Source organism: Callospermophilus lateralis, chromosome 5, assembly GCF_048772815.1.
Source record: "Callospermophilus lateralis isolate mCalLat2 chromosome 5, mCalLat2.hap1, whole genome shotgun sequence".
NCBI classification, from domain to species: Eukaryota; Metazoa; Chordata; class Mammalia; order Rodentia; family Sciuridae; genus Callospermophilus; species Callospermophilus lateralis.
In genome coordinates, this window is record NC_135309.1 from 125,241,996 (window position 1) to 125,258,125 (window position 16,130).

The 16,130-nt window shown below is 33.7% G+C and overlaps 1 protein-coding gene across 1 annotated transcript in view; it reads right to left on the reverse strand.

Moving 5' to 3' along the window:
* Positions 1-698: 698 nt before the first annotated feature.
* Positions 699-16,130, reverse strand: part of Ndufs4 (NADH:ubiquinone oxidoreductase subunit S4) — a 98,242-nt gene continuing 82,810 nt past the window's right edge. Inside the window, exons 4-5 of the mRNA XM_076857292.1 lie at positions 15,631-15,704; positions 699-912 (exon numbers count right to left, since the gene is read on the reverse strand). Of these exons, the coding sequence (XP_076713407.1) occupies positions 809-912; positions 15,631-15,704 (178 nt within the window). The 3' untranslated portion in view covers positions 699-808. The remainder of the gene's footprint in view (positions 913-15,630; positions 15,705-16,130) is intronic.

A 16,130-nucleotide genomic window follows, 5' to 3' on the forward strand; every position in this document is an offset into this window, starting at 1 on the left:
GTGATCATGAGCATGTTATATAATCCTTGTAAGCCTTGATTTATGTTTTTCTTTAGTAAATTGCGAAAATAATAGTACCTATCTAATGGTTATTATGAGGGTTAGTCTATAAAGGTTTATTAAAGAGCTTAAGAACATATAACCTGATAGTTAATCAATAAAAACATGTATTTACTTATATTTTCAAAAAACTACAGAGAACACTAAAGTTCCCAGCAATGAACTGATTTTTTTTCTTTGAGTCTTTCATTTCCTAACTATAAAATCTTCACTGGACACTTCACAGTCATGAAGTGTTGATGGGCAGAAATTAGTATGGAACACAATTCATTCAGTTTTATAAAAGCTTAGAAAATAAAAAAAGTTCTAATTAAAAAAAGAGAATTTTAATAAGGAGATTTGGGCTAATGTTTATCAGATTGTAGTGTTATATACTTCTCTATTTATTATAGAACAGAAGAATTTCTAAACATTTTAATAATGATGGCTGATATCTTAAACACCATTAACTTGAAAACAGCTATATAAAAAGCCAAGTGCAAAACTTCAAGGTTGCAACTGATTTCAAGCATTCCCTTTTATAGATTCTAAGTACCACAATTTCCAAGAAGTATGATCACCTAAAATCTCCTCTCTACATAGGAAATTGTAATGTGTTTGAGACATTAAAAAACAAAACAGAAACTGCAAAATATATCTATAATTTTAAGGTCAAATTTATTAGGTGATTAAGAGATGTATACATGGGCGATAAATACTGCACAGCTGATTTTATTCACAGTCAAGTAGAGATACAGTCAGTGCCAATCTATTTTGTGGATACTCTTGTTCTTTTGTTCCAAGAAAAGTTTGCACCATAAGACTTGGACTTGGGTTTCGGAACTTTCCTCTCTTCAATGTCATAGCTCCATCCTAGAGGGAGAATAAACAAAAACATAAACTCAACAGAAACAGAATTTAAGAGGATAACTGAAGAACACAGCAAGCAGTGGCTATTATAATTTAATGTTCATTTACCAAGTGTAAATGTCAACACAACAGAAATATAAATACTCAGTAATTTGTTCCTTTACAATCCTCTGTGCTAAGACGGTCCAAACATTATCTGAATATGACTTATCAGATCTCAAAGGTATAATTTATAATTTAATTTCTCCTTACTCAAGTACTGATGGTTATGTGTTATTTAAAATTTAGTTTTCTCTATGAAGCTTAACATGTGACTTCATTAATAACTGCAACGAAGAATACCGAACAATAAAATTCGTCTCACTGTTCTTCTAAACTCTGGTGTCTGTATGTGAATTTAGAACTCATCTGAGATGATGGAAAAACTGTGTGTGTGCGCTGTGTGCACAGGGCATACATTCAGTTCCTTCATCAGTTTTTTTCAACATGTGTTTCAGGGGCTATCTGTATCAGAATAGTGTGGAAGTACTTGAAAACTACAAATAGTTAGGCCTGACTAAAGGCCCATTGGATTAGAGTCTCTGGTTGGGAACCAGAGAGCTGTCCTTTAACTCAATTCCAGAAGCTTTTATGCATGGAAAATTGAGAACCACTGGTCAAAACTATCTCCTAATTTTCTACAGTTTACAGTTTCTCTATACATTCTTTTCAAGGTTTATAATTTTGAAAACCGGTTTTATTTATGTCTACGTATTCTTCATGTCCTGTCCTTCAGTCTAAGAAAAGGGAAACATCTGATTAACGTCAGTCATGTATAAAATGTCCAAACTGAATATCATATAGTGTTTCTTGATCTTATTGTGTTCCGAGGAACTCTAGTGCCTCTTCGTGAGTACAGTACTTGCTGCCACAAAGCTTATGTCTCAATAATGCCTTAGCCGAAGTTTAATTTTGTCACAAAGTAAAATCTTTGAAATTTAAGTCATTGAAATATACTACTTTGAGTCCAAAAAAGGAAAATAATAACATTTAACACAATACTTCAAATTGATCCTTTAAACTACCCTATTCCTAATGCTAGAACTCCATCTTCAAAGAAAAGTTCATTAGCTATATAGAAATGGGAAACATGAAGGCAAATTAAACATCAAAATGTGAGAGAGAAAATACTGATTCAATAATTTGCTCCATATAACCTTACTTTCAGAGTACAAAAAATTGTTTTGAGTACTCTCCTACTCAAACTCACTCCTATAAAGTAAGTATATTTATAAGTAGTTATTTCCCTTTCAAAAAATTTACTAAAGAACATGAAATAGTTCCTACTTCATAAGGCCGTCATGAGGATTAAGCAAATGTATGTAAAGTGCTTAGAAAGCATTGGCACTTAATCATTTATTGAGTTCTATGAGAAAGGTACTTTTTCTAAAACCTATATACAAATTAATAGTGTTCCCTCTGTATTGCTGAGTAAAACAAGGGTCAGACAGGTTAACTAATACAAGGTCATTCAGGCAGGAAGGGGTACAATTAGGATTTGAACATTTGATTCTAGAGCCCATGCCTCAACTATATTGCTGTGTTATCACTTGTGATTTATCATAAGCACTCAATAAAGGTTAAGCTATTATCCTAATTAATAACTTTTGTATAAAGGGTGGATGTGAACACATTTCCATCACATTGGAGCTCATTAAATTTTAATTTGCAATGTTGTGAGAAGTTTGCTATAATTTAAACTAGTTACTACAGACCGGGGCTTTGGTTTTCAAATAAACTCAGCATAACTTTATAAACTTCTTAAGTACATCCCACAATAATCAGCAAATGTTAATAATTACAAAAAATACTCAATTCAATACAGCAGGTATAACCAATAATACTTACTGAACATTTGCTATTCACTTAATTACTGATTGCCTAATTTGTGTCAAGGACAATTTTCAGACACAGAATGCAAGACAATAAACAAAACAAAAATTTCCCAAACTTCTTTAGGTAGAAAAGAGAAATTAACAAGTAAGTGCATAATATACTAAGTTCTAACACAGTAATGCCTAAATTAAAATACTTATTATAGACTAATGAGCACTAAGGAGATAACATTTCAGACCAGAAAGACAAAGAAGGCTCCTTTCTCTGAGAAGGTAACATTGCAGACTTTCAGGAGGTCAGGAATGAATCATATTGACATCTCTGAAAAGAGCTTTCAGACAAGAGAACAGCAACAACTACAAAGGTTTTGATATAAGAACATACATGGTGTACTGTTCTATGCCCTAGACCCTGTGTTAAGTGCAAAAAATGTACCATATATATATATATATATATATATATATATATATATACACACATAGATATATATGTTTGTAAGTTCCTTGAATTATGAAGTACACCTTAATTTTATATTTAGTCATGAGGAAAAATAAAGCATAGAGAAAATAAATCCTAAGTTCACATGGCTAATGAGTCCCAAAGCCAGAATTTTAATCCAGGTTGACTTTAAAGCTATGCACCTAATCACCTCATACAAATAACTAAATTATTTTAAAATTCCAAAATTGCAATTTTTATTTTGCCCATTTCCTTTCAACTCATGGGACTGTATAAATTTTTTCCAATTAAAAAAAATATTTTGAAAAGACTTATAAGAATCCCTGGAAAATAAGTCTGTTTCCCCAGTCCCTGCTGCTCCATACCCAATTATGGAGAACATACATAGGTTCAAGTATAGTTTTATATTTGGTTATAATGGCCATTAGCAAATTACTCAAAACCTCTATGATCTTTTTGCTAAGTGATGGGAGTGAGAACTTGTGTTCTTTTCACCCTCAAAGGTTTCCGAATACACCTGCCAGATCAATAAGAACATTATGAGAGGAAATGCAGAAGAAACGAGAGAGCATTTGGAAATATTTAGGAATCGGAACTACACACAAACACACAATTGAGAGAAAAAGAATTCATTTTACTACATCAGAACTTGGACATAGGTCTGATATCTGTTGTGGTCAGAAAGTTTCAAAATGTTGCCAGGGTCACTGCAATGTGAGAAGACTGGAGTTGTTCCATAAAGGAACAACTGGTTTGGGTTTTCTCCTGGGAATTGTGAGCCAGATTCTAGTTGCTGTTGATGGTGATAACAATAAATAGAAGTATCATGATAGTGTTTGGAATATGGATGCAAAAAACACCCTAGGAAAAACTAACAAAAATACATGTGGAGGAAACCTGCATTTGCCAACATAATCTCTTTATTACTATGCTACAACCATCTATGATTGTTAGGTTTATCTCCCTCACATTTTTCTGTGGAAAACAACTTTGTTACTAAAGATGAATAAACAACCATGCTTCTCTCATTAAGTCAAAGCAAAGAATGACATGAGGGAATTTTATGGCAATTCATAGTAGAAATGGAAAATAAAACAAGACTAGAAAACTCTCCTTTTGGTTTTTCTATCCATCATTCAGAAAACTTTTCTACTATATACGGCTGTTATTACAGTAAATTTTGCTCCTTTTTGTTATACTGTAAAGAATTTGATCATATTTTCAAGCATCACCCCTCCAAAGTATTTTACCTTCCAGTGACTAAAAGAACACATTTACTGGTCTCACTATACTTGAACGTAAACATTACTGGAGTAAGTGGTAAACTTTGGCCAAAAAAAAAGACAAAGTAAGAATAACAGCACTTGAAAAGACATTAAACATATACTTATCAATGGGAAAGTTACATGAATGACACTTGTCTTTTCTATATACACTTGAAATTTGTTTGTAAAAGGGAATAAAGCAATGTATCTTGCAAGAAATAAAGTACTGGAATTTAGGAAAGAAATAATATTTTTTTAGCTTTTTAATTTTTTTAAACAACCCAAACATTTTTCTGATGAGTTCAAATGAAAACACTTGTACCCTCAAAAGAATGCTTATATGAAATGAAGGTACAGTCTAAAACAATGGTCCCATATGTTCTCTTTTTAGGACACTTAAAAACTAGCCTTTACTCTTCCCAGCTGCGCAACAGAAGATCAAAGCAACTGAGTCTGAGGCAGCAGCCCAAAAGGATGGGGTAAATCTCTCAGGGCTGCCATCACTTCCCTCTGAGCAGAGTAGCCATATGGCATGGATTTGCCACAAATCCAACCACCAGCACCTAAATGATAAGTAGCTGATTCCTTTTGCTGTTTCACACTGGAATGCTTTAAACCCTACTATGGGAGCAGTACCTCTGGAAAATGCTCTAGCAAAATTAAAACGTGATCTTTAACAGCCAATGCCCAATTTTTTTTTTCAAGAAACATGTCAATTTATTTTGTAAATAACCATATTGTGGTTGGAATGTTCTATTTCCTATGATATGACTGTTTGGTGTGATCTTTTCATACACCAAAGAAAGAAAAAGCCCCTGAACAAAATCAGACAACAGCAATGAACTTAACAACTTCCATGTATGAGACAAAAAGAAAATTAATTCCATTCATCTTTGTTTATGGAACCATTTTGTTTACGGTTCAATAATGCAAAAATAAAGACAAAATTTCATTGATTCTTTTATTGTCTTACCTCTAATAATATTAATTCATGTCCTGTGAAAGATCTTGCTCCTTTAATAATATAATCACAACCCTGACTTTAGTTTGGAAGTGAAGTTTAATTTATGCCAGAACAAGAACCATCACATAATTTGGCACAAGCTGACATAACTGGAAGTTACTGCTAACTATGGGATCAGAATAGCAAAGCTTTGGGAAGCTAAAGAGATGGACATTGGAACTTGCAATGTTTCAAGATTCCTCACTAGGCTGTACCCTGACATTATACCTGACTGAAAGCAAAGCATAAACCTAATATATATTTTAAAGTGGGGGGGATAGCTTTTCAGGAATTTCACTTTATAAAATGTCCCTCTACTTTGAAATTAACCAAGTATCTAATATAGTATATTGTACACAGGCAAAGCAGTTTATTTCCATGAAATTATCTATGATTTCACAAGCAAATAATGTGCAAACATGAGGCACATTTGAAATATATATTATTAATATCCTACAGTTACAATACCTATCTAAACAAAAACTCTTTGATATCAGTTAAACGATTCCCCTTAAATTTTATCTTTTCAAATAATAACTTGCTATATAGTTTATTCTTATTTTCAAAGCAGTAACTGGAATCAATGGTATTCAGAATTTGCCACAAATCAAAAGATTTTAATTATTGTAGCTTTGTGTTCCAAAAGTACATTTGAAACAATTGTTAGAAATTCATAACATGTTTTCTGAAGAAAGAAACTATACATGAATAGCCCAAAATCACTCCCAGAAATTTTGATGTAATTGATTTGGGTATGGGTTATGCATAGGAATTTCCAGAATTGTATTTAACCCATAACACACTAAGCCACTATGTGTAACTCTACCAATATGAGAAAATTTATTTCAAATTTCTCTTCTTCCTCCACCTCCTTTGCTGCTTCCTTTCTGCCTTCCTACTAAGCCCCTGGGACTAGAGACTGGAAGGAAAAGAGCTAGGTTAAAAAATAAATACATAAAACCCCAAATCTTTGTAGGTACAAATAAACCTCATTATTTGTGAATTCATTTACTAAAATTTGTAACTCCCATATTAACACTCTTAGTGGTCCTATGGTCATTTATGACATGCACAGAATGGCAAAAAATTTGAGTTGCCCAATACACATGTTCCCAGTTAAGGTCAAACAAGGTAATGTTCTGCCCTTCTTGTTTCAGCACTCACACTGTAAACAAGTGTACTTTTCAAGGTCTATTTAGAGTCACATTTTTTTTTTGGTGTGTGTGTGTGTGTGTGTGTGTGTGTGCACGCACGCGCATACTTCTTTTTGGTGATTTCATTTTTTAAAATGGTCCTCAAAGCATAGTGCTGAAGTCTGTCTAGTTTCCCTAAGCACAAAAACATTGTGATATATCAATATGGGTGTTAGATAGGCTTGTTCGGGTATGAATAACAGTGTTGTTGGCTTCAAGTTCAATGTTGATGAATCAATAATACATATTAAATGAGGTGTCTTACACAGAAGTACTTGGTATTGATCTGTTAATGAAAGGACATAACCAGAGGCTTGTGGAAACCCAGGTGTGTTGTGTGTTATTTCCTTAGGAACAATTGTTCAGTATTTGCTAATTTGATGTTCCTGGTGACTTTACAAAACATGATTATCATGAATAAGGTGAATCAACTGTAACTGACAGATACAGAAATTCTGTCCTGTCTCATTGTGATTTAATTCACCCTTCCACTTACCCTAGTCCTGGAAAAAAACAGTTTTGTTTCCATTTGCAATTTATCTCAATATTCCTTTACCCCACATAAACTTGTGTTGTCTTGACTTGTTTGAACTGGTTTATAACATCTGCCAGAATCACATAAATAACAAAAATTATTTAATACATGTTCGTTTTATATTTATGTTAGAATTACGACTATTTTCCTGAAAATTTTCTCTCTACAATTTTGGAAATCCCATTGAGACATCCAACAGATTCAAAAACTAAAAGCAGGCAAACTTCTCCACCAAAGAAATGGCACACCCATTCTTAGGCCCACATATATCTTTTCTTGTCTCCATGAAGTGAATCCAAAGCAGCAAGAGACCTTTGCTGACTGTTTTGCTATCTTTGATTTTGAATTAATTTTGGGAATTGGTTTTACAACAGTTTGACCATTTGATGATCCCTGTAAGCAGATTAATAGTTTATAGAGGTCTATTCTCTGTTGAGTAAGGTAAGACAGAGAATCTGGTTTATTAGTTCTTTGTATTTTGAGCTCAAATCAATTAAGAATTTATACTCAGTGAGAAGAGAACAGCTCTTTGGCATGAACCAGTATATTTCACAATTCTGTGTTTATTAACCCTTGGCTGATACTTTAGAATTGAAGTAATAAATTCTCTGTGTGACTGACAGAGCTAACAACATACAGTTATTATATACTATAATACAGAAAAACCTTTTCTGCTCAAGTGTATGTAGGTAATGTCTTTCTACCTCCAGATGACGTTAATGAATTAAATTATAAAATCTCTTTAAGTTCTGTTCTGATTAGTTTATACAGAAGTTATACTAATTGAATAACCCTAAAATTCTAAAAAACAAAACAAAACAAACACCCTGAATTTCTAATATCTTCAACCTTCTAGATTTACAAAGTATTATTAAAGAGATTAACAAACATTTTAAGAATTCAAGTTTGCCTAATGTAGGTAAATCTTTGGCAAACAAGACTAATAATTTTGGCTTAATAAAAACAACTATGTTTTCTGACTGTCATTGTTAGATAAAATACAAACATGAATTATTTTACTTCAATATGTTCTTTCTAAAGTTGTAAGAGTTTACTGATGGAATAAATTAGCATTTTTGTTTAATGTGTATAGTCATGAAAAATTTAAATCTGTATTTTAACCAACTTGATCAATGTTTCAGGAATCTTTATTTCAAAAGCAATTATATTCTACAGTTATGTTACCTTAAAAATTAATTTCTAAGATTATTCAGTAACTTAAAAACTTGGATAGTATTAATGGACATTTATTAGATACTTAGGTCATTTCTAAATAAGACAGAAAACTGAGCCTTTGATTATGATGGGGCTCAGGATACATTATCTCCAAATGTGCCACCTTGGCATTTAAGGAAATAACAGAAGCAAAGGGCAACTCTTTCTAAGCCCTTATCCTTTCAAGCAGTACATAAAAGAATTCCTTGGCCTTCCTGTCATTTATCCTATACCCAGAAGAAAGGAATGCCACAGAGGGACACAGGATAATCTGACCAGGCCTAAATTCTCCTAGTTTATTACCATTGGTTGTCCAATCAAATTTCTATACAACTATGCACTACTTCATTGAAACATACAGGTTTCCCTTTCTGAGTATTCATTTCTGAAGTCCATGTCACATAAAATTATATAAAATGAATTTGTGTACTTTCTCTATTTAATCTGTCCTTTGTTATAAAGTCTTAGCCATGAACCTAGTAATGAATGAGAAAGAAATCTTCTCTCCTGTATAAGCACTAAGCTAAATTTTGAGTTCATACATACATTCTTCTCCTTTTTATATGCTACTGACAGGCTCTACCTTTACTGAACATGTTCATTTTTGCCACTTGGAGAAGCTGTAGCATGAGTTCCGCCACTTGACTAAAATACTGGTAAGTTTTAAAATTATTCCAGTTTCTCTATGAAATCAAAATAGCTTTGGTTAAAAGATACAATGTAAATGAATGAAACTCTACTAGAAGTTAATAGGGGCAGAGAGGTTATGACTTTATATTAAGGTAATGAAATAACTTTGTATGCATAGTGACAAGATATAAATTATATACTAGAGGAAAAACAGGCATGTCCTAAAGTAAAGTGTGCCAGAAAGAAAATGGTAAAAGACAAAACCTGGTCACAGAAAGTTATATAAGATTTGCAAGAAAGAAAATTTTATTTGCCTTAGGTCAGAGTTTGTGCAAAAAAAAATCTGAAAAGCTATGAAATATATTAAAATCTTAGCAAAGTTTGCTCAATTTTGCTGGGCTTGTTTCATTACTGTACTGTTTTTATGCTTTTTCACTTAAGAATTAAGATTCTGTATAAAGCAATAAGTTTTATTGTGACTTTGAAATAAGCAGTCAAATATCATTTCTTAGGCACCCATGATCCTGTACCTATCCTAAGTGTTCACATCTCCTGATGACTTTTGTTTGTTTTTGCAGTGGTGGAGATTGAACTTAGGGCTTATTGCACATGCTAGGCAAGTGCTCTACCACTGAGTTACATGATTAGAACCACAACTTTTGATTTTTGCCTTCCCCAAATTAAATACTAAATGTAAAATAAAATTTTCAGGATATCTTTGCACCTAAAATTATCTTTGAGATTTTGCAAGAGGGCCTCTGGAAAATCACAAAGATATACACTTTCTTTCTGTAAAAAGAGAACTGCTTGAAATAATTAGGTTTATATGATATATTACTACTAAAGAGGTTCTATGGAAGAGAGGAGATGCAGAGCAACCCTGATATTAAGTTTGATGGGTAAATGATTAAAGTAAGTGTTCTCAAATTGTGTGATATAGGGATTTGTCAATGCCTTCAATGTCCACAATATGTTCTATTCATAAGAGACCTTGTACTATGTTGCTAGATAAATAGATAACTGTTTCAGTCATATCTTTTGTTTAAATCTCGTATCTTCTAGGCTAGAAAATATCAAGTTGGAATCCACATCTCGTCTGACTTATATTAATATACAGATATTTAGGACCTACCCCAGACTTACTAAGTCTTTTCATAATTTCTATGTTTCTTCAGAATTCATCTCTCAAGTTTTTTCCCTCTATAAAGCCTACTGTTGGGACTCAGAAAAATAACATCATAAAGCATAGTGCTTTGGCATGCTAAGTTTCTGAACTAAAGGAAAGGAGCTCAGAAGGAGGATCTTTCTGACGTGGTCCTGCAGGTCAGAGAACCAGAATTCCTCTTCCCCAAAGGTGGGTCATTGGCACTAGAACTCCTTTTCCTCAAAACCAGCCATAAAATCTTAAAGTATTACTCTAACCTCCCCTGACTTTCCATATAAGAGCTAGTCATAAGGAAATTCTCTGAAGTGCCTTATCTGATAGACATTAAGACCCTTCTTTCAGAAGTGGGTCCTGTCCTTTACCTAGAAAGAATGCCACACAAACAGGCAAAGAAGAATCAAAACAGATAGGCCTTGCTGCTCCGCCCTCTTGCAGAATCTCAAAGATAATTTTATTACCATTATGTCACACTCACTTTGTCCAAACACATTTCTAAAGGTCTATCAATTTTTCGTTGTACCAAAGGTTTGTGTATCATATTAAAGCCTTGATTAGATCTTCATTATGTGGGATTAGGCCCCAACTTCCTTAATAAGACTCCTATAGTGCAAGAATCAATAAATGGGATGGAATCAAACTAAAAAGTTTCTTCTCAGCAAAAGAAACAATCTGTGAGGTGAACAGAGAGCCTACATACTGGGAGCAAATTTTTACCCCTCACACTTCAGATAGAGCACTAATCTCTAGGATATATAAAGAACTCAAAAAACTAAGCACCAAAAAAATAAATAACCCAATCAACAAATGGGTCAAGGACCTGAACAGACACTTCTCAGAAGAGAATACACAATCAACAAGTATATGAAAAAATGGTCATCATCTCTAGCAATTAGAGAAATGCAAATCAAAACTACTCTAAGATATCATTCTCACTCCAGTCAGAATGGCAGCTATTATGAAGACAAACAATAAGTGTTGGAGACACTTGAATTTTGTACCCATTATGAACAGTTTGAAAGTTATCTTTTAACAGTCACCTGAATGTGAGGTTGAGCTCATAAGAGGTTAAAGTAGGTGGGAAGTCCAGACCTAACTGATAGAAAAAAAATTGCTGGAGATACACCTCAGGAAATTTCTATCTTTTTCAGGATCCAGGGCTGGACCTGTGGGCTTCCTTTCCTGCTTCTACCTTCTGTTACTTCAGAGGTTGGTTTTCCTCCCCAACAGACCCACTGTGAACACAATGCAATTTCACAGCTTGTCCTCTGCCCTCCCTTATTTTGAAAATTTCAAAGAGTTTTTATAGCTAACAGCAATGAGAAAAACACAGGGGGCAAAATGACATACCAAAGAAAAGTCACAAAGTTTCAAATCAGATAAAACAGGGGTGGGATGGGTGGGTGGAGAGGCATTTCTGGTTTTCATTAGCATGTAAATGGTAGTAGATCTTAGTCCTCTACTACCCACATTTTCCACAGCTGTTTTCTGCCACTTCTCTCCATGATGCAGCTTCCTTCTCCTCCCCATCCTTCAATAACACAAGGACAGACAAAAGCCACAAGGGTGAGAAAGGTGGGTCTTTTCAGTACACAAAGAATTGAAGTCAGGTTCATCTACATTTCAGAGGAAGCCCCAGATATTCTCTTCTAATAAAGAAAGGTTATCTTTGAAGAGTTCCTTTTGGAATAGATGCTGAGCTTAAAGAGAGATGTTTAGGATGAGGCCTTGCAATGAAGGCCATAGACACAGGGGTACTTATATTTTCTTGCTTTGTGTATTAGTATGTTGAGGGTGGGAAAGTGAAGGATGGGAAATGGGGGAGGAAAGAAGTTGTAAGAGGTACTCAGTCTTTTCTTCTTTCCTTCCTACTATGAAATTTCAGAAAACCAAGCTTTCAAAAACAGCAAAAGCAGATAATTACAGAAATGATCAACAGCAGGTAGGAAACTATAGTCAGAGATGAATGTATCCTTAACCATTTTTCTACAGGTCTTTTTATTTAAGAAAATTAAAACAGGTGTTAACAGGGGATTTTATAATATAATACTGGTCTTAAATATTTTATTTCACTATTATATGCAGTATAAATTTCCACTTATCCTTGATTCATAACAGAATTCTATTAAGTATATAATTCAAAAGATGGGTCCAATGGCACATGTCTATAATCCCAGCAACTAGGGAGGCTGAGGCATGGGCAACTTAGTAACACCCTGTTACACAATGAAAAATAGAAAGGGCTGGAGACGTCGCTCAGGGGTAGAGTGCCCCTGGGTTAAATCCCCAGTACCAAAATAAGAAGAAGAAGAAAGTCACTGGGCCAGACGGTAAGAAATAAAGGCATATGAGCTGGTTCAAGGACTTAAAATACTGAAAGAATATAGTTTTGAGCATTGCCCAATCAAACTTCTCATTTCAAAGATGAGATAAATATGTTTATCAAACATTAGGTGCAGTAAAGCAAGAACTGTTAAAGCTCTCCTGTGAAGGGGATAATTGTGGAATTAGAATCTAGGTTACCAGCCTCTTAATCCTATAAACCTTACATAATAGTACTTCTCAACTAATTTTTTAAAAAAAGTCCTTAAATTACCAGAACATTAGTTCACCTAATCTTCAACAGCACTGGTTCAAAAAAAAATGATGATTGGTCTGGGGGGAAGGATTCTTTTTCACCTTATCACCTATCCAAAAGAGGTAAATCAGAATGGAGGGCACTGCTGAGGAATCTGGAAAAATTCCTCTAACACTTGATTCTGTAGCATTCCAGTACTTTTTATTTAGATCTAGCTTATATACTGCATATTATTATACTGCATATAATAGCTGAAAAAGCAAGACTTATTTATTAAAAAATACATAATGTGTGGTGGCACATGCCTGTAATCCCAGTGGCTCAGGAGGCTGAGGCACTGAGGCAGGAGGATCCCACGTTCAGCAACTTAGCAAGGCCTAAGCAACTGAGGGAGACCCTGTCTCTAAATAAAAATACACAAAAAGAGCTGGAAAGAGCTGGGGATGTGGCTCAGTGGTTAAGTGCCCTGAATTCAATCCCTGGTACCAAAAAAAAAAAAAAAAAAAAAACCAAAATGAAACCATAATGCTAAATGTTAACAAGGCTGATTACAAATGAATTTTAGGGTGTATATAATAACTGAGGAGTTCCCCAGGTGATCAGAGTAGCTTCAAGTTATTGAATAGACCAGTATATTTTAGAATGTCTATAATTTCACTTGATACTGACATCATATGTCAGCTTTTGTGCCAGGTGCTTGGGACAAAATAGTGACCAAGAAAGATAGTTCCTGCTGTGAAGCAGGTTGGAAATCCTGATCCACTGTTAGCCTTCAGTTTTCCTACTCACTATCCTCTATGTTTTTTCAAGTTATATTTCCTACTGATTTGGACAATATTCCTCAGTTTTCTTTCCTGGGAGGTAGAAATTAATTGAAAAGGCACCTGATTTCAATAGCAGTAGTGGCTAATTCACACCTACAATTCACATGGCAACTGCAGTCATACAGTCCTTGTGACCACTTAGAGACTAATCAGGGATTTAACAGTTTAATTAGATTTCCTGTTATTAAACTCATGTTACAGACCTCAAATGAATAATTTTCAAGGTGTCAGTCATGAAATATAGTAGGTTGAAAGGATAGAAAACATTAACAAAATGTTTTTGATAACTGGTAGTTTAATTAAAATATTAGTCAAAATCAAATAATATCTTGACAATATTAAGTCAAAATAATAAAGACTGACCACTTTGAGAACAATTATGTAATTAAGAAACTTAGAACTTGCCAAACAAATATTAATATGGAAATGCACTTAAGTCCTTTGTAAGTTTTAGAAGTCTATTTTAAAAACAACCATAATAAGATATACTTATATACTATTATACTTAGTATGTGTCAAAACCAATTTTAAGTATTTTGTTTTTTTTAACTCATTTAATCCTCACAGCAATTCCCATTTTACAGATGAGGAAATAAAAAAATACAGTATGTCATAATGACTCAACATGGATTCAAACACAAAGTAGTTTGGTTTTATACTATTTCTTTGTGTACAGGCCTGGAAACCTCCCAGGCCCTTGAGCATACCCTACCACTATGCTACACATCTTGGTCTGTGGCTTTAGACTTTTAATTACAATCTGCAGTATTAAGTGGGGAAGAAAAACATTTTAGATAATAATGATCTTCACAAGGCTTTCACAGTGCTTTCATATTTATATGTCAAATAGATTAGAAAGGGCTGGGGTTGTAGCTCAGTGGTAGAACGCCTGCCTAACATGTGTGAATCTCTGGTTTCAATTCTCAGCACTGCATATAAATAAATGAATGAAATACAGGTCCATCAACATCTTAAAGAAATATTTAAAGAAAAAAATGATTAGAAAATGCCATTTTTTTTACATTTATATAATGGCTTATAATAACAATGTATTTTATGTATTGCCAAACAAAATACATTAGGTACAAATGTATATCAGCATATTTAAATCTGCAGGACATAAACAAAAGAAATGCCAGATGGAGGGAGATGAGGGTCAGAACTAATCTTTACCAAGTATCTATTATATACCAGCTTCTCTATTTCAAATTCGAAGAAGCATTAAGTCCACTATGAAATTAATCCAAAATCATACTGGTTCAAGGTGGAATGATAAGGATTAGAACCCAGAGTGGTCTAACTGCATATTTCCTTTCATTGTACTATTGACTAAACAGCAGAAAATAAGAAAAATATTTTGCACTATTGTTGATAGTAAGATCAACATAATCCAATGGTATAACATAGTTGTCCCCCAAACTAATATACTTTTAGACTACATTCATACAACCATATCTAGAAAAGTAGCAAACGCAGATATTTATGCTTAATGAAAATTTAGTGAATATGATAACTATTTTCAATAAAAGAGCTGCTATATAGAATAATATGCATTAGATTCTGGATCAAAGTAAAAGAGAACTTAATAATAAAGTGTCAAAACTGCACTATGCTAACCTTATGACATAAGAATTTAAATAACCAAATGTTAGTAATTTTGCAGAGGAATTCACAAACAAGGCAGGTGTGTTAGACAAGTAGTCTTATTCCCTGCCCTGATCTGACTTCAGATTAGAGCATTTTGGCTTTTACATATAACACTGGACATTCCATTTTAAATTTTTCTTTTGACTTTCTTTTCTTTTGGAAGGGGGTTGTTCATCCTGTTGCAGCAAAAAAGCTAAGCACTACTGAACCAGATATTTACTGAAAGATTTCTTTCAACTCAAATTTTATATTCCTGAATGGTTTTAGTTAAGGACATAAAATCATATCTTAATTTTATTTGTGAAAAGAAAAAAACAAAAATAGACCAATCATACCATTTTTTTCTGCAAAGGCAGCTGCATCTTCTTTAGTACTGAAGGTTAGAACCATATTGGACAAAGGATCAGCCCTGTAAGAAAGAATTTTTTTTAAACAGGATTTAATATTAAGCTTTGGCTACAAAAATATATCAATATTTAAAATAAATATCTGGAAAACACACAGTTGCTATAACGTTGAATACATACATTCTTGATGTAACAGTCTATTTGTAACAATCTAAAACTGTTTGTGGGCTGGGTGCTGTGGCCCATGCCTGTAATCTCAGTGGCTCTGAAGGATGAGGCAGGGGAATCACAAGTTCAAAGCCACTCTCAGCAACTTGTGAGGCTGTAGGCAATTTAGCGGGACCCTACCTTGAATGAATGAATGAATGAATAGGAAGGAAGGAAGGGAGAGAGGGAGGTAGGAAGGAAGGGAGGGAGAGAGGGAGACAGGGAGGAAGGGAAAGAGGGAGAGAGGGAGGGAGAAAAGGAGGGAGAGAGGGAGGGAGGAA